This window comes from Manacus candei, unplaced genomic scaffold (assembly GCF_025592945.1).
Source record: "Manacus candei isolate 608988 ecotype Guabito, Panama unplaced genomic scaffold, ASM2559294v1 h1tg000085l, whole genome shotgun sequence".
NCBI lineage: Eukaryota > Metazoa > Chordata > Aves > Passeriformes > Pipridae > Manacus > Manacus candei.
The window spans coordinates 764751-784398 of NW_026138133.1; the positions used below are offsets into that span (position 1 = coordinate 764751).

The 19648-nt window shown below is 36.1% G+C and overlaps 1 protein-coding gene and 1 long non-coding RNA gene across 5 annotated transcripts in view; one reads left to right on the forward strand and one right to left on the reverse strand.

Annotated features, from left to right (window-relative positions):
- Window positions 1-19648, forward strand: part of CSMD3 (CUB and Sushi multiple domains 3) — a 619378-nt gene that overhangs the window by 290039 nt on the left and 309691 nt on the right. For all 4 annotated transcript variants that reach the window (XM_051812144.1, XM_051812141.1, XM_051812142.1 and 1 more), the window contains one exon: window positions 17017-17120. In XM_051812144.1, the coding sequence (XP_051668104.1) occupies window positions 17017-17120 (104 nt within the window). The remainder of the gene's footprint in view (window positions 1-17016; window positions 17121-19648) is intronic.
- Window positions 1-19648, reverse strand: part of LOC127482125 (uncharacterized) — a 244313-nt gene that overhangs the window by 78736 nt on the left and 145929 nt on the right. The gene's annotated exons all lie outside the window — the stretch shown is intronic.

Consider the following 19648-nt stretch of genomic DNA (forward strand, 5'->3'; position numbering starts at 1 on the left):
ACTGTACCTGTAATAGGTCAAATAAAATGCATTTAAGTAATTTTGTATTGATTTTTTCCCCTGAAACTGTAAATCCTGCAAAACAGCAAATGAGCACAGCATGAAAACTGTTCCAGAACCTGACTGATAACAATATATAAGTATACACCCAGTTTTAATATTTGGGGAGGAACCAGAATTCATAGGTTGAATCTCTGCACTGGTTCAGTAAAACATTTCAATGCACTTGTGCTTCAGTTTTATCTGATTAGTACTTATGTTTCAATTGTATTTACAAGGTAAGGTTTGGGTAGCAGGGATAGCTGCAGGGGTGACTTCTCTCAGAAGAGATCAGAAGTTGTCCCCATATCAGATAGAGATAGTCCTAGTCAGGTCCAAAACAGACCCACCACAGGTCAAAGCAGAGCAAATCAGGCAAGCTGGTTGCACCTCTGTGGTAACTTATTTAAGAAAGTGTAAAAAATGCTGCACAACAGCAGCTAAAGGAGAAAAGTAAGAATATCTGAGAGAAACAAGACCACAGACACCAAAGTCAGAGCAGAAGGAGTGCAAGGAGGAGCTCCAGACACCAGAGCAGAGATTCCCCTGCAGCCTGTGGAGAGGACCATTGATGCAGGTTGTACCTACAGCTTATAGAGGTCCCTGGTGGAACAGAGATCCATCTGCAGCCTGTGCAGAACCCATGTCAAAGCAGGTGGATATGCCTAAAGGAATCTGTGACCCCATGGAGACCCCTTGGGGTAGCAGGTTTCTGGCAGGACCCATGACACCATGGGGGCCCATACTAGAAGAGTTCTTGAAGAACTGCAGCCTGTTCAGCCTCACACTGGAGAAGGGTGTGAAGAACTATTTCCTGTGGGAGAACTGAAACTGGAGCAGGGAAAGAGCATGAGGTGGAAGGATCAGCACAAAGTGTTACAAACTGACTGCAACCCTCATTCCCTGTTCCCCTGTGCCACTCTGGGGGAGAGGAGGAGGCAGAAGAGTCAGGAACAAAGAAGTGAATTTGAACCTGGGAAGAAGGGGAGTGGAAAAATGGTGGGTTAAGTTTTGTTCTTGTTGGTCACTTTCCTACTCTATTTTTAATTGTCAGCAAATTAAATTAATTTTCTCCAGAACAATTTGTTTTGCCCATGACAGTAATTCGTGAACAATCTCCCTGTCCTTATCTTGACCCATGGGCTTTTTCGTTCAAATTTCTCGTCCTGTCCTGCTGAGGGGTATTAATGGAGTGACTTGGTGAGCACTTGACAGACAGCCAAAGCTGAATGACCACAACTTGCATATTTATCTGTCTCCTATATATTTAATTATTGTGAAAGTGTTGAAGATATAGTAAAAGAGGGAAAACAATAGTTAAGAACAAGTCACTTATTTAAAATTAAATGTGAACTTTTAGATAAGGCCATAATCAAGAATACCTGTTTGTTGATGGTACATTAGAGAGTTATGCCAGTAATAAGAATGCAAAGGAATAATGTTAGGTAAAGCAAGTAGTTTTACTTCAAAGCATGAGTAATGAACGTTGTTTCTACACTTCTATGATGTACCACTGAAATTACTGGACTCTGAGAAGTGTTAGATTCATCACGAGTGCATTATAGTGCAAGGAATTGTATCATAATTGCTTCAGCATTACACAGAAAATACTGTTCTTTGCATGGTATTAGTTGGACATAATTATAACTCTTTAATATTGCAATGAAATGCAGATACACAGGTAATTATGGGGTTTCTAAACTAGGGAATAGATAAAACGTTTACAGTGTTATCTGTAACAACATTCAGATATGTTTATAGTTTTCAGAAAAAGGTGTCTAACACTGATTAGAAGAACATAAACTTGTTGAGGTTAAAAGAAAATGAGATCTTTTACAAGTTAGATTTTTTTTTTTAATCATATATTGAGGAACCTGCATGTATAAAGTCTTTGCTTATATCAGTGCTTTAATGTGTTCAGTTTTGATTCATGCTAACATTGCCTTACTGTTCTGAGCACAATACTGCTGCTTCGCATGACTGCTAAAAGGCATAACTTTTGATTTTTACCTTGAAGTCAAAAACCTCATTGATGTATAAATGAGGATTTGCCATTAAGAATTTTTTATAATGGCAACAACAAATAATATGATTGTATTCATTATAACATGACAATATTTACAATATTTTGTACCACAGCTGTGAGAACTATGAGAACTTATTGATCCTGATACTTCAGAGCTTTTCCTTGTTGCATCATTTGCAACAAAATAGCTCAGAAATTGAGAATCTTTTAAGGCAGAAAACAACAGATGAAAGATCCTGAGAGGATCTTTACCTCTGGTGTCAATGGCCTAGTTCCCGGACTAATTCTAGCTAATTTTCTTCCCTAACTGGTTTCAGAAAAAAGTTTGATAACAGCACAATATAGATGAAAGAAATATTTTCCCAGGAATTTGTCTGCTTCTTTAGCTTTGTACTACATTATAGTTGATCTCTTGCCTCATACAGTTAATCAGACATACTGTTCATGCCCAAGCCTTGTTGACAGTAGAGCCGTGATTAAATATCTCAAACATGGCCGGAGGTGATAGTGAGTTCACTATTGAAAAATAGAATAAAAATTACTTGTGAAAGGAAGGTCATATGGATGGGAGTCAATAGAAAAGGTGCACCAATACATCTGATGATATCAGTGAGTTCACCATATGTTCATTGTTCTTGTGCATGTTTTTTTGCATTCTTATTCTTGTATCAGGATCCTGTTCTCTGGAGTTCATCTGTTTAAGAGAAAAAAAACCTTTTTCAAGGTTTGATATGCCAAAACTCTGAATAGTGATTCAGTGGAAAAAGAAATATGGGCAATCATAACTTTGTACATAACTTTGTAACAGTGAAATATCTATCATTGCCTGTATGGTATCACAGCCAATAGACTCTTTATAACTCCTTGATGGTTTGTACCTTGCTTAGGAGATACTGGGGTGGTTGAAATTCCCTGTGATCAGTACCCTCACATGTGAGGCTTCTCCAACAGTATATGATGGAGGAAATTCATGGACAGTTTTTCCATTTCTCGTTTGTCTTAACATGGTTTCCATCTATTTTTTTATATACACCAATCAAGTGATTGTTGCCACTGTTTTATCCATGGCTACTCTGGACTCAATAAAGCTGTACTGGTCAAAAATAGCAAAGCTGTAGTCCCAGGGATATACCTGAAAGAACATCCAGGAAAATCATTCCTTTACATGGAACACTGAAGATGCAACAACTTTTAAAGTTTTTTACTTTGTTCTGAACCGTGATGCACATATTACTGAGTCCTTGGGTCCCTTGAAAAAATTCTTGTAAACAGCTGCTCAGAAATGAGAACAAGGACTTCTTAGTTTTTACTTAATTTCATTACATTTCTCACACCTCATAAGGGAAGTTATACCTGAACATCTCATAAGATATTGTATAAACTCATCAGTTAGGATCTGGACCATGCTATGTACTTCCAGTAGTGTATTCTGACATTAGGTAATGGGATAATTTTATGTTAACATTTTGAGTAGTAAATCTTTGTATTTTCATGACTTAATTCACATCCCCTGCCCACTGCATTTTTCTACAGATTTTCTCCTAAAAAATTAAAACTTATTTTCCTTTAATTGTTTCTGTATAAGATCAGGTGCTTGAGCAGTATTTCTTAGTAAGAAACAGCTGGAAATATTGTTTATAACTGTTCTGGTATTGCATTTGGTTTATTTTATTTCAGGTATGGACTGTATGCACAAAAAGAAGAATGCAGGCTGAATTTTAAAGTTTTGTGCATCTTGCTCCAGACCACTCTTTTTCTCAGGTCCTGTTATCACAGAATCACACAGAATCAACCAGATTGGAAAAGACCTCTGAGATCATTTGGTCCAACCCATGACCCAACACAAACCTGTTAACTAGACCGTGGCACTAAGTGCCTCTTCCAGTCTGTTCCTAAATACCTTCAAGGACGGTGACTCCAACACCTCTCTGGGCAGCCCATTCCAATGTCTGATCACTCTCTTTGTAAAGAATTTCTTTCTAATATCTAACCTAAACCTCCTGTGGCACAGCTTAAGACTGTGCCATCTTGTCCTACTGATAGTTGCCTGGGAGAAAAGACCGACTCCCACCTGGCTACAGCCTCCCCTCAGGTAGTTGTTGAGAGTGATGAGGTCTCCCCTGAGCCTTCTCTTCTCCAGGCTGAACAGCCCCAGCTCCCTCGGCCACACCTCATAGGGCCTGTGCTCCAGTTCCTTCACCAACCTTGTTGCTCTTCTCTGGACCTGCTCCAGCACCTCAATGTCCATCCTGGACTGAGGGGCCCAGAACTGGACACAGTACTCAAGGTGTGGCCTCACCAGCACTGAGTACAGGGGCAAAATCACTTCCTTGGACCTGTTGGCTACACTGTCCCTGATTCAGACCAGGATGCCATTGGCCTTCTTGGCCACCTGGGCACACTGCTGGCTCCTGCTCAGTTTCCTGTCAATCCAAACTCCCAGGTCCCTTTCTGCCTGGCTGCTCTCCAGCCACTCTGTGCCCATCCTGTAGAACTACATGGGGTTGTTCAGGACAAAGTGCAGGATTTGGCACTTGGCCTTGCTAAACATCATACCATTGGATTCAGCCCACCTCTCCAGCCTGTCCAGGTCCCTCTGCAGAGCCCTTCTACCCTCCAGCAGATTGACACTCCTCCCCAACTTAGTGTCATCTGCAAATCTACTAATGGTACGCTCAATCCCCTCATTCAGATCATCAATAAAGATATTAAACAGAACACAGCACAATGCTGATCCCTGGGGGACACCACTAGTGACTGGCTCCCAACTGGATGCAGCCTCCAATCATCTGGGACCTCCCCAGTGAGCCAGGACTGTTGGTAAATGATGGAGAGCAGCTTGGGGAGATCTTCTGCCAGCTCCCTCATCACGCTAGGATGGATCCCATCTGGTCCCATGACTTGTGAGAATCCAAGTGGCTCAGCAGATCACTAACTTCTTCCTTCTGGATAACGGGGGGGTATTTGGCTCCCTATCGCTGTCTATGAGCCCAGGAAGCCAGTTGTCTTGAAGACTTATGACTTATCCTTCATTCTAACATACAGTTGGTTTATCCATGGACTAAAAGCCCTTCTTAAAAGCAGATAGCAGTTTGCATCCTCTGAAGTGGAGTAGAGAAGCCTAGAGTAGAAGAATTTATATTTAGATATTTGTGTAGGAAAACCATAGGTAGAGGAAAATAATGATTTCCAGTGGGCTTAACAAAGCCCAGATTCTTGATTTTTCCCTTCTAAAGGAAAGGCTACAAAATGATCAATTTAAATTTAACTACAAGCTAAAATACCAGTGAAATCTGAATTAGGGCTAAAGTTAACCAGAGTTCAAGGCTTGTAAATTATAGTTGCTGATTTTTTTCTAAGCCCCAGTGACAGAAACACTGTGGAAAATATCAGTGCTAGAATGACAGACTTTCTGACAGATCTCAGCCACATTCACACCACATATTGTTCATCACCGTGCATCAAGGAGAAAAACAAGCAAAAGGGTTTCTTTAAAAAAAAAAAAAAGCTGTTTTTCCAAAATTGTAAGGAGAAATTAAATATGTAAGCTGACTGCTAAATTTAGATGCATCTGAAAACTAGGCCTGATTCTGTTAATTTTATATGGTAGGAATTTAAAAAAAAAGAAGTTTTATGTGATCATGTGTTATTTTTTGTTTGTCACCATCATATTCTAAATTTTGCATTGCATGTATTTTAGGCATAACATATTCTTACTACTTGCATAAATATATTCTTTAAAATGCTTTCCTTAGAATATAAGTTTTCAAAGTTTGCCAGTGTTCACTTTCTTATCTTTTTATCTATTTCATTTTGAAATAATTTTGAAATCAATAATGATTTATGCCTGACAGCTGGGAGACAGTTGAGCTTTGATATTGGTTTTTAAGATTTTTTAAATTATTATTATTTTTGCTAGAGATTTCTTTGGTTGGTTGGCTGGATTTTGTTTGTTTGTTTGTTTTAATGTCAATTATCTGTTAGGAATTCTGTTACCTGAATTTTGATGTAATGGCAGGGCTTACTGAAAATTTATGACATCTATTTCCAAGTGCTGTAGTTCCTTACTTTCTGAGAAACTTTTGAAATAGTTCAAAATATCTGAGAAACTCCTCACATGCTGTTTCCTGCCAGTCTGAAAAATTACACTGAAGGAATAACTTGCAACTGTTACTGAAATAATATTAAATATGGTTCTTATTTAATCACTCTGTATTAAAATAATCTTTTCTAATGTGTTTATACATTTTATTCTTCCCTTCCTCCTTCCTTGCGTCAGTAAGTTGCTGTTTTCTTCCTGAAAAAAAAAATTAATCTTTTAATTTCTGAGGTTTTTTACTTTTTAGGCCAAGTCAAAAATCAACGAAACAAATTCAGCAAAATGCTATTTACATTTAATTTATCACAGCTGTGTTATTTTGTTAACCATGTCAAAACTGTCAGTGGAACATTTCCTAAGCTTGCTGTTAAGCCTAAACCCAGTTGCCATTCATATATAATCATGTTAACAGTATAAATCTCAAGCAGGCTGGGTGCTTCAAAATGAACTCAAACACTCATTTCATTAAGTTTGTTTTGGTCAGGCCTGTTGGAACAAACTGTACTGCACCTCTTTTTACAAGCAAATGTCTCAAACTTGGCTTTCCCTAAGCCTAGTGTGAAGCTGTACCATGGGTCATCCAGACAGTGAAAGGATAAGAAAGTATGAGCATACTTAAACTCACTCTAAACTATATATTTTAAACATAATCCTATTTTTGATCCATGTAGATTAGAAAAGCTTGTACTGTATTTATCAATAGGAGATAATAAATTTTTATCCAAGATGAAAATAGAAAATGTAAAAATATTTGAGTTCTGATTAAATTTCTTTGTAATTTTAGCTACACTATTCTTCCATATTGTTCACATACAAGTTAAAAATATCTGAGTCACATATATACTACAGTTAAAGAAAAAATTCTTAGAAATATATGTGAACAGAAGTGCAATTTTCTCAGCAGAATAAGAGCCCAGAGGGGATCCAGCTATTCCTATGATGGGAATTTAGCAGGTTCATCTGTGAAGGATAAATTGGTGAATGATAGCATTTGGAGTCAGGAGGTATGTGCAATTGTAGAGTGGTACAAGACTTTTCCTTCCATCCTGAAATTTTGCTATAGGTATACTTTCATTATGAAAGGAGGACAGGTTCATTTTCTTAAATATTGTAAATTTTGCTTGGCTAATTTTTTCCTGCCATTTCTGTGACTATAGGAGTGATGTTTCACACTCTGAAAATAGAATCTACCCATAGGGAAGGGGTGAGATTGTGCCTATTGCAATAAGTTCAACAAAAGTAATTATTTCTGTTTCAGCCATCAGTGAATTTAGATTCTAGCTCTTGCCTGTATTTCAGGTATTGACTCCACCTTTAAATGCTGAATTTTAGTTTTAGTTCTGTTTGACTTTCTATAAGTTCTTAAAATTATATCTCCCATCCACTTTGAATGCAAACATTTTTTCTAATTTGTACTTATGAATATGCATACCCAAGCTAGAACTTTTTAAAAGACATATGCATATGACTAAGAGACTCTGATAGGAAATTTCCAGTGCTCTTGCACTGTGAATATTTGAGATGTTTCAGTCTTTTTTGTTTGATGAATTTTTGGCAGAGACTTGTCACTTTCCTCCATGGTTGAGTTCACTTGGTTGCTCTTGCGAGTGATCTTTATAGGAAATTGTTCTGCTCAATATATACCTTTTCTGTTTTCTATGACAGAACTCCTTTAAAGGTTCATGGTACCATTCTATGGTGGGCAAACCTTGGCTGCCTGATGCCCACCAGGCTGCTCTATAATACTCCCTCCTCAAAAGGCTGGGGAGAAAATACAATGAAAAAGATCATGGGTCAAGCTAAAGACAGGGAGATCACTCAGTAGTTACTCCCGTTTGCAAAACAGACTCAACTTGGGAAAATTAATTAAATTTATTGCCAATCAAAATAGAGTAGAATAACAAACAATAAGAACAAATCTAAAAGAAGCACCTTCCCCTCACCCCTCCCTTCTTCCCAAGCTCAAATCTCTCACAACTTCTCTACGTCTCCCCCTGAGGTGCACAGGAAGGACAGGGAATGAGGGTTGCAGTCAGTTTGTAACAGTGCATCTCTGCCACTCCTTCCTCCTGATGCCCTTCCTCTGTTCCAGCATGGGGTCCCTCCCACAGGCTTTAGTTCTTCAAGAACTCTTCTAGTATGGGCCCCCATGGTGTCATGGGTCCTGCCAGAAACCTGCTACCCCAAGGGGTCTCCATGGGGTCACAGATTCCTTTAGGCATATCCACCTGCTTTGACATGGGTTCTGCACAGGCTGCAGATGGATCTCTGTTCCACCAGGGACCTCTATGAGCTGTAGGTACAACCTGCATCAATGGTCCTCTCCACAGGCTGCAGGGGAATCTCTGCTCTGGTGTCTGGAGCACCTCCTTGCACTCCTTCTGCTCTGACTTTGGTGTCTGTGGTCTTGTTTCTCTCAGATATTCTTACTTGTCTCCTTTAGCTGCTGTTGTGCAGCATTTTTTACACTTTCTTAAATAAGTTACCACAGAGGTGCAACCAGCTTGCCTGATTTGCTCTGCTTTGACCTGTGGTGGGTCTGTCTTGGAGCCACCTGGAACTATCCCTGTCCGACGTGGGGGCAGCTGCCAATCTCTTCCCACCAAAGTGACTCCTGCAGTCCCTCCACACTCCCAAAACTTTATGATGTAAAGCTATTAGACATTTATGATGCAAACTGAAGGTGATACTTGCAAGAATGTCTGCTGAGACTTAAGTCACCAGTATGATTCCTGTGTTTCCTTCAGAATGTGTAACTGCCCATTAAGTTAGACTGACATCAGTTAGTGATCTCTCCCCTTTTTTTTTTGAACAAATGGCTTATCCTGTGTGGGATTAAGAAGGGCAGACTTCTATGCTGGATTCAAGGATATCCTTTCTGAGTAACTACTGGAAGGAAGAATAGAAGCAGGGGCAAGTTAATTAGAAGTCCTCAGTCTCTTGCTATGATTGCAATCACTTTGCTATTTAAGAACAATCATTTTTTTTCCTTTTTTAAGTTCTGACTGAGCTTAGTTTTATAAGGGAAGAATGATCATGAGGTTTTTCATTGTAGTTTTACAGATCAGTTGAATTTTTTCCTGCTTATTCCTCTTACTATCTGTTTATAGTGGTCCTGGCCAATCACACTTTTTTTTTAGGCTATCTAGAGCATCTTTGTCTTCCTGTGTGTGGAAATTAAAACAAAAAAGTTATTAGAGCAAAAGACCACAAAAATATTTCAGTTTTTTTCCTAACATATCTCCTTAGAAAGTGGCAAAATATATTGATGATAATTCTTTATTTAATGCAGCTGAGGATACTGTTTTCTGTCTTTGCAACAAGGGCACATTGCTGGCTCGTGTTCAACCTGATGTCAACCAGAACCCCCAGGTACAATTCTGCAAAGCTGCTTTCCAGTTGGATGACCCCCACTGTGTACTGGTATATGAGGTAGTTCCTTCTCAGAGGCCCAACTTTATACTTCCATTCATTGAACTTCATAAGATTCTTACTGGTCCATTTCTCCAGCCTGTTGACGTTCCTCTTCATGGCAGCATGATCCTCTGGCATGTTAACCACTACTCCACTTCTGGTGTTGTGGCAAACTTGCTGAGAGTACACTCTGCTCCATCATCCAGACAACCAATAAAGATGTTAAACAGGACTTGTCCCATTGTTGACCCCTGTGATACACCACCGGTTACTGCCCTCTAACTAGATTTTGGGCCACTGATAAATATGCTCTGGGGCCAGACTTCCCGCAGGTTTTCGATCCACTTCATTGTCTCTTCAACCCACACATCAACATCTTGTCTATTAATATCTTGACAATGTCAAAGGCCTACATGAAACCCAGGTAGAAAATATCCACTGCTCTTCTCTCATCCACCAGATTAGTTATTTAATCATAGAAGTCTTTCAAAGTTGGTCAAGCATAACTTCCCCTTGGTAAAGCCATGCTGACTACTCCTGATGATTTTCTTGTCCAAAATATTTTCCAGAGTTAGCTGCTCCATTGGTAGTATTAATGTTAAATAAAATTATTCCTGGTATAAATAATTTAAATGAAATTATAGCTCAGTTGTATAATAAATGATGGATTCAATATATTTCCCTTCTGAAACTACTCTTCTATAATCAAATATATAATAACACAATTATTTTGATGGAAGGACCTGTGATTCTGTGGAAAATTAGGGAGGGAAAGCCTATCAATCAGACAGCAGCATTTCATTAGCTTATACCATCAGATATAAATGCATATCATTTACTTACTGGGAAGTACTCAGACACCCTCATCACAAAAGCAATTAACCATCCTGAGGGTATATGAGGACACTCAGATACAAACAGGATGTATTTTCTTCTCCTTGCGAGTTTCTCTTCTACCAGTGAAGAAGGTGACCAGAAAATTCTTTTTGATTGATGAGCAAAGGGTGGGCAAAACATTATTAGCAGTCTTTAGGTGCTTTTTTTTTTCCCTAGAGTTAACAGTGAAAATTAAAGAAATTAGGTATCTTATGGATATATTTCAGTGAGGTGGATTTCTTGCTGCTGCTAGTATGTTTGGATCATTCATATCATGGGGTTTTGCAAGATAAGGTCTGGAGAAATAGATTTCTTGGTAGATCAATAACCAGCGTTCTGGCACTAGAGAGGTGCGCAGAATTTTCAAGTTCAAGCATTTCTTCTCTTGCTATCTTTTAGGTGCAAATGCCATTCCTACACCATTTTAAAGTTAGTTACTGTGGTGGGTTGACCCTGGCTGGATGCCAAGTGCCCACTAAGGCATTCCATCTCTCCCCTTCCCAGCTGGAAAATGAGATGTAAAACAAGTTCTAGGTTGAGATAAGGCAGTTTATGAGAGAAAAAGAAAAGAGAAATCAAAGAGAAAAAATAAAAAGGAAGAGGAAAAAAAATACGTTTTTTCTCTACTTCCCATCAGAAAGCACTGTTCAGCCACTTCCCGGGAAGCAGGGCTTCAGCACACGGAGCAATTGCTCCAGAAGGCAAACACTGTAAATAACAAATACCTCCCCTGCCTCCTCCTTTCCTTACCTTTTATATCTGAGCTGATGTCATATGGTATAGAATATCCCTTTGGCTAATTTGGGGCAGTTGGTTTACTTGTGTCCTCTCCCATGATCTTGCCCACCTCCAGCCCCTTAATGGGGAGGAATGTTGAGAGACTGCTGATGTTGTGCCAGCACTGCTCAGCAGTAGCCAAAACACTGGTGTGTTATCAACACCTTTCTAGCTACCAATGCAAAGCACGGCACTTTGAGGGCTGCTGTGGACAAAATGAACTCCCATCTCAGCCAGACCTAATACAGTTACTATGTAGTAATTTCCTTCAGTGTCTAGATCAAAAATTTTATCTTCTCTCATATTTTAATAAAAAGTGAAATTAACTTAATTTTATAGAAAGCCACTAGTAATTTTTAGAGGTAGAATGTAGCTCATTTAAGCTGTATCTTGGCTTAATTTTTAAGTACTCTTCTAAGGAGAAAAGATTCATAACACCTTTAGAAACTTCATCATTATTTTCCTGGTAAAATGTCATATTTTATGGAGTGAAAACTGTATTATACATCTGAAAATATTTTTAGAGTTATATTTGCATTGGAAGATTCAGGATAAGAGATGAACATATGGAAATATATGCAACTATATAATAAGGAACTAGATACACATATTGAACAATTGTCTGGAAAGCCCATTTTCTGGAACATATCCTCCTGAGCATGTGCTCTCTCGGAAAAGCTCTAGGAAGTTCTTGAGGTAGTCATTATCAATTCAGTAAAACCTTTTCTCATTTTACTTCTGAGTTGGATAATGGACTCAATTTTTCCCAAAGATTGGGTTTTAAAGGGTATACTCCAAGGCTCAGAAAAAAGACACATCTACTGAAATTTGTTAGTTAATGGATCTCTGCTCCCACTGATTCCTTTGAAAAAGTCCTTACAAAATTATTAGAGACCAAAATGCATCATCATAATTTTCAAAAAGTTATTTTCTTAATAGGACTTTTTTTTTCTGTTGAGATTGAATAATATTATTAGTATTACTGCCTTCTTATTATTATTTATTTCTGGGTTTATAACTTAAATTTAAATCAGGCATTCAAAGTTGTTTGTTGTTCTGGGTTTATAAATAGCAAGAGCAGGCTGGGATGTTGAGAGAATGTTGCCTCCTGTTTATCTACATCCATATCTTTTTTAGGGAATAAATAGGTCAATATATTTTATTTTTAATAATTTGGGGTTTTATATAGATGTGTGTATATGGAGGAAGAGGAAGTACAAGATTCCTTTATCCTCGTAGTAGTGTCTAGGGACATATTTATTTTCATCCACTGAAACAAAGTTCAAGATATTGTTAGCCTGTATCAGGTTAGTTTTAGTAGTCTGATATCTGCTGGATATATCACAAATGCTACTGTAAAGGCACAAAATTTTGGGGACTACTGAACATCTCTTTCTGAAAAAAGAAGAAGATAGTACATATTATATTGCCTCATTTAAAGGTATTCTTCTCCGTTCTGAAGCTGTACAGATACATGTCTGATATCGTTACTCGACTCATAATGTGTAAAAAGATAGATAAAGACTATGGTGATAAAATACCTGAGATGAAATTCTGCATCTTTGAAATTTTTCTGGTGCCTGTCTTCCAGAACCCACTTTTGATAGTATCATCCTCTTATTAGAATCCTGTAGCTCAGATGTATCATTGGTGAAATATTTTTGTTCATGGTATCGTTCCCTGACATTATTCCTGACCACTGAAAAACATTTTGTGGTCCCTCCGCGTTTTTAATTTATTTTTTTTCAGCTTTGAATGAGATTTTGGGGCAGTGAATAAATACAATAAATGCATAAATATATTATAGCATGCTTGCTGCTTATATGGATCAATAAAAACAATGGGTCTTATTTCATTTATATTAATGATGGTTTTGTCTTGCTCTGGGAAACTGGAAAAAAAGATTTTACTTGAATTTATAGATCAAGAAAGAATACTTGCCCCTGTGCTTCTTATTACTATGCATCTACTAACCAGATCAATAGCAGAATTTAGTAATGTTAGTCTGATTTAAAGTATGTGGTATATAGTAATAAATCATCACAGTTTTCCCTGAAGTGTTTATTCTTATGAACAACAGACTAAGATCTAGAATTACCTTAAGGTTTTTCTCTAATGTTAAACTAATTCAAGGATGCCACCTACCTTTGGTTTGCCATTTTTAACTTTTTCAGAGAATGAGCATACAGACTGTTAAATAACTGGTAAAAACAGAATTTTTGGAAATTTTATTAAAATGTTTTAAGTTATTTACTCATCTTACCTAAATTTCAGGTTTTATTTTTAAAGGCTCCGGTACACTCAACTTTTAATGCTGGTGTCATCAAACACCTTTTCAGGATTCTAAAGGGAATAGTCAATATAATAAGCACAGCAAATCCAGCTGTCTTTGAACGTGATCAAACTAAATTTGACATTGTGAAACAAGGACTCTGAAAACATATCACTAAGATAACACTTATTTTCTTGCTTGTTGGCATATTTGCAAGGATTTCAAGTACATTTTGTATTGTACATTGTGTGTGTACTTTGCATGTTAAAGGTAAACAGCAAAGGATGAATTTCCAAAAAATATGAAGTTTTTTTACAGTTGCAATATGAAAATATTTGCTATGTAGCAAATTGTTTTTCTGACTGTTTCATGTTGTATATTGACAGCTTTGCTCTTGCTCCATTTGTGCAAATTCCCCTAAAACTCAATGTCTTCAAGATCAGTTGACAAGCATTTTTGTTAAATAAACGGCAAGTTTACCAACTCCAAAGTTTGTGCTATAAATCATCTCAGGTTTGGTATGTGAAACCTCAGTTGAATTGGGTTATATATTAACTCTTACATACACCTTGCTTACCTTTTAATTACCTGGAATTATGAAGTACTTCATTGATACTATAGAGTAGCTATTAATATTGATACTATATAGTAGTTACTATAGAGTAGCTATTAGTGGTTGGTTTTAATCCTCTTCTGTCAAAGGTATGCCTGGTAAACAAAATTATTTACTGTCTCAAGGAATAATGTTTTGTTTTTTGCTATACATAAAATATGGTCCTATTTGGTGATTGCTGTTTCTGGTTCTGATTTACCACTGTCAGTTTTGCACAAAGTTGCAGCATTCTCTAATTTTCAGTTGACTTAGAAACTTTTAAGAAGAAATCATGGTAGTAGAACTACAAGAATAAGATTATCACATGTTAATATTCCAGATTTATAGTCAGTTGCTATAGCATATTTCGGTTTTTAATATATTCTTAAATCATTGCCGTTATTAATAACATCATTGCTACTTCTTTCTCAAAAATGTGACTGTTTCACAGAATATGATATGAGACAGATATAGACTAATCTATGCATGTGTGGCTTTATGGAACTACACTTTTCAATGTCATACCTATCCCATTATCACAGTTTTAGGTGAGTTACAAAGAGAGTGAGCTGGAAACCTTGTAACAAAACATCATTTTACTGAAAAATATTAATTGAGAAAAACCAAATAATAAACTTTTTCTTTTTCATGTACATTTATTTTGATTAAAAATAAAAAGCTTTCTTATCTCAGAAAATAATTTCAGAGTGCAGAAAAAAGAAAGGTTATATCAGAGCAGCCAGATCACAGCAGAATCATCAATAATTTGAGAATTCACTAGAGAGCAGTGGAAAAATTGAAGCTGAAGCTTATGATTTAAACACAAAAATCGAATTTAGTTATTTTTTTCATGTTTCACAGTATTCCCTAATGAGTCAGATATTTTCATGGAGTTCTGTTACTTTTTTATTTTTGAGCATTGCTAAAAAAGAATGAAAAAGGTCTTACATTTCTTCAGTGAAATGAAAACTTTTTTTTGTCGATCCTAATAAAAAAAAAAGATGTCTTGAAACTGACATTTTCTTTAACCTCTATCTTCTCCTTTCTGATGAAATACACGTAGTATGGGTTATTGTTGATTGTACTAACAAAATCTGTTTTAGCTTTCTGACAAAGTTTATAAAGACAAGTACTTCAACTACAAAAAGACAGATGCTTTGTATCAATTTGGTGGTACTCAAGTAAAATAAAATATCTGAACGGATATTAATTAAAAAAAAATACTGTTCCACTTACCAAGAAATATCTGATAATGAGATTAGATTTCTTTTTGTGTTTAGTGGAAAACATGATTAAGATTTCAGAGGATGAATTAATTATGCAATTTTGTAACATCTTGGTTTTCTTACTATTATGTATAAGTATTGATGGTTTTACTGCAGTGTTATTGCAAAAATGTATTTTACTGTTAATAAGTGCAATATAATTTCAAGTTGAATTCAATACTACTAGCATTATTTACCTCTGTATTATTGTGGAGTCTGTTCTGTTCTGATGTAACTGCACATCTAATTACACATAATTTTAAAGTAGACCAAAAGTAAGACGCTTTTTTTTTAAAACTCTGAATGAATATGTGTCAACCTTAAATCTAGATGTGGATTTCTGTTTAAATTCTTATGTTTAGGCTTACAAATTTTGTGACTAGAACAGCACAAACTATCAAAAATATTTTTTTAAACTAAGATTAAGAAAATTTATGAGTGGTTTTCTCTGCTTTACTCAATTAAAGCAAATCAGCTTCTTCCCTACACAATTTCCTATGCCCTGTCTATCTGTGCCCTCTTGAGTCTCTGTACTTGACTGCAGTCCCTGGGCTATGATGCACACATATACATGGACACACACATTTATATATGTGAATATGCCAAACTGGCTGTTCCTCAGTGTATTTATATTCCCATTTACACCTTTAAAGGAAAGTGTTTCTCTTCCCTTTGGACCAAGTTACAATCCTCATAACATACATCAGTTTTCCAACTTTCCTGTCCTGGCTTTTGTTCATAGAAACATGTCCTTCTTTAATTACCAGAACCCCAGTGTAACAAAGTAATATGAGCTTTCAAGGACTTGATATTAATCCATCAGAATGGCATCCACGTCTTTAACCACAAACACTCTCAGTTCTCAGTTATAACTGTCACTAAAGGCAATTTATTAAAGCATTAAAAATTCTTGCATATAAATATTCTGTCATTTTTATCTCTATGAAAGTTTGAGAAACTTCTATTATTTTACATAGCGACAGAGTAACCATGATTAGCACTTGGGTAGCAACAATGTGCTTTATTTTCTTTTCTAATAATATGGCTGAATTTTGCTCTAAGTGAAAAAGTCATTGTTTTCTTAAAATGCAGCTGAATTTTTTTTCCTTCAACATAAATATGCATACAGTGATTTAACTTACAGGATATTAAAAATGGCCATGTTTCTGATACTTTTATTTTACTAAGAAAATTACTTTTACTTTTGATGCCTCTCTATCCTACTTGAGCCAGATTACAGATGTCAGGAGTAAATTATATTCTTCACCTTCGCTGCATTTACTCAGTGAGGTACAATTATTTAGGTGGTATTTGAAGACAGTTGTATTGCACAAAGTGCAATTAGTTATATTGCCCTTTAAGTATATATTAATCAAAATCTAATGCAATTATCCAGAACTGTAATAAACATGTAACAACTACATAAATAAGTAAAATTATGGTGCTTTAAGGAAGTCAGCAGAGTGATGATACCTGTAAGTTATTATGAACCAAACCTTTTGGGTTAATTACAATAATTTATTGTAAAATATGCTAAAGTTGCATGCAGTTATTAATTAGAAGATATATTTTATTTACACTGATGAAAATCTTATTTACAGACTCATCTCTGAACTACAGTTATTTATTTCTAAAATATATTATTTTATTTCCTAGGTTATTCAGATAAATTTTGAAGAATTTGATCTGGAGATTGGTTATGACACACTGACAATTGGTGACGGAGGAGAAGTGGGTGATCCTAAAACTGTGCTTCAAGTGTAAGTCTTTTGCATTTACAATTTGTATGCATTGAAGAATGTAATTAGTGTGGTTTTGGTGAGACTAAATAATTATTAGGATCAGGTAAATAACAAAAACTAATCTTACTGAGCTTCTAAAATTACTGAAGGTGACAGTTTAAATACATTGTTACATAACTACTACTCTAAATTCAGAAAGAGATGAGCTAGACATCACAAAAGAAAAAGATAAGCTAAAATTAGAAGATTTTAAGATGCATAGTCTGGACATTCATGTGTAGATGTAAATTTTAGGTGCTACTGTGCCACCTTTATAAGTGTGTTCTCAAATTGAAAGTGTGTAAGAACATAATTGAAAATAGATAAATGGACAACTTATACACAAACTTTTACAATCTCCTAGCAAGGTTAACATGACAAAAGATATGCTATAGAATGTAGACCTTTAAGTGCTTATTGACTATCATGGATAACTCAAAAAGCAAGTTAATATAGTGATGAAAATTACTACAGAGAAAGGCTGAATAGGATATTACCTAAACCACATATTTCAAAGAAGCACTGAATATTGAATAAGATTCTTATCTTCCATTGACATTCTTTTAGAATATGTGAGCCCAGATATATAGACATATAATATACATAACAATCACCAATTAACTTCAGAATCCATATTTCTCAAATACTTAACTTGTGGCACTAATTTTTGTTCATTTCACAGTCACTTAAAAATATGCAGAACACTGTAATTAGTATTGTTGCCTGTCATTTTATGTAACTCCAGTTCTGTTCTGAGTAAATAATTCAGTATTTTCTAGGAGAAATGAATGCCCCTTAAATTACATTGTATTTATTTTTTTTCAAATGGGAATCAATTTTATGAAAAAAAAAATCCAAACCGAAAGTGTGATTTATTGCTTAGAAACCATATTTTGCTTGTAAGGGATTGTCTAATATTTAGAAAATAATTTTTTTAGAGGTCAAATATTATTTACTTGTTATTTTTAAATAAATTGACCTCCAGGAAGTACCTCATGTTATCATTAGTTCAAATGAGTTAGAAATTAAAACACAGATAAGAACAGAAGGAAATGTGAGAAAAGTTTAGTACAAAATATGTTTAATCATAAAAAAAAGAATAGCAAAATTAGGATTCCTTAGAATTATATTCACTATGGTATATTTAATGGAAATGCATTAAAACAACTTTGTGTATTGCAGTTTTCCATTATTCACCATTAGAATGATATCAAGAATTAGTTTGCTTGAGTACCCTGAAACCAAGGTTTGCCTCTTTCTCTGTCCTAATTTCACCTCATTAATATTAGTAGTTTTACAGCTTTGAACAGAACATACAGCTTTTTCAGGATTTGCAGATTTTTATCATGAATTCCCCCTCAGATTTGTCATTCAGAAGATAGATTATCTGACCTTCTAGTTTTTTAATTAGTTTTGTAATCATTCTATCTTTTCTGTTCTGTTCTATTTTGTTTAATATCTTTGTCAATGGTCAGGACAAGGGTTTGAGTGCACCCTCAGTCAGTTTGCAGACAACACCAAGTTGGTCAGGTGTGTTGATCTGCTGGAGGTTAAACAAAGAGGTGAAGCTCAAGGGTCTGTAGTTCGCTGGATCTTCCTTTCTCTCCTTTTTAAAAATGGGAGTGATGTTTCCCTTTTTCCAGTAACCAGGGACTTCAGCTGACTGCCATGACTTTTCAGATATGATGGAAGGTGGCCTGGCAACAACATCCACCAGTTTCCCCAGGATCTTGGATGCATGTTTTCAGGCCCCATAGACTTTTGGCTTTTCAGTTTTGTCAAATAATCTCAAACCTGCTCCTTGCTTACAGTGGGAGTGACCTTCTCCCCCAGCTCCCACCTAGAGGGTAGGGGAAAGAAATGGGAAGCCAGACTGCCAGTGAAGACTTAAGTCAAAGAACTTATTGAGTACCTCAGCCTTCTCTATATCCATTGTCACCAGTTCTCCCTTCTCATTTATCAAGGTGGTCACACTCTCCATGGCCGTTTTTTCCTGACCAGTGTTAGAAGCATTCATTGGACATTGTTCCAATGTCAAACGATGGAAGAAGCTGCCCAGGGAAGTGGTGGAGTCACCATCCCTGGAGGTGTTTAGGAGATGTGTAGATGTGGTGTTTAATTACATGGTTTAGTGGCAGACTTGGCAGTGTTTGGTTAACAGTCATAACTGATGATCTTAAAGGTCTTTTCCAGCCTAAATATCTGACTCTTAGCAATGAGAAGACCAGGATTTGCACAAGTATTTCAGGTTCAATTGCTTTAGGGTAATGCAAAGTCTCTTCAGTGGATTGCAGATGTGTTAATTGCTTCTAATAATAAATGTGAGAAGTGGGGAAATACTGTAATTTTTATTTTATAGGCAGTACCAATCATTAAAAATATATTTCTGATAATGCTGGAATTCAATTTCTGCTATTCTTAGATTCCTAAACTATATGGAATCTTCTCTCATGTAGAAAGAACCTTTATTAAGTACCAATTCACCAGGTCTCATTAAAATTTAACTG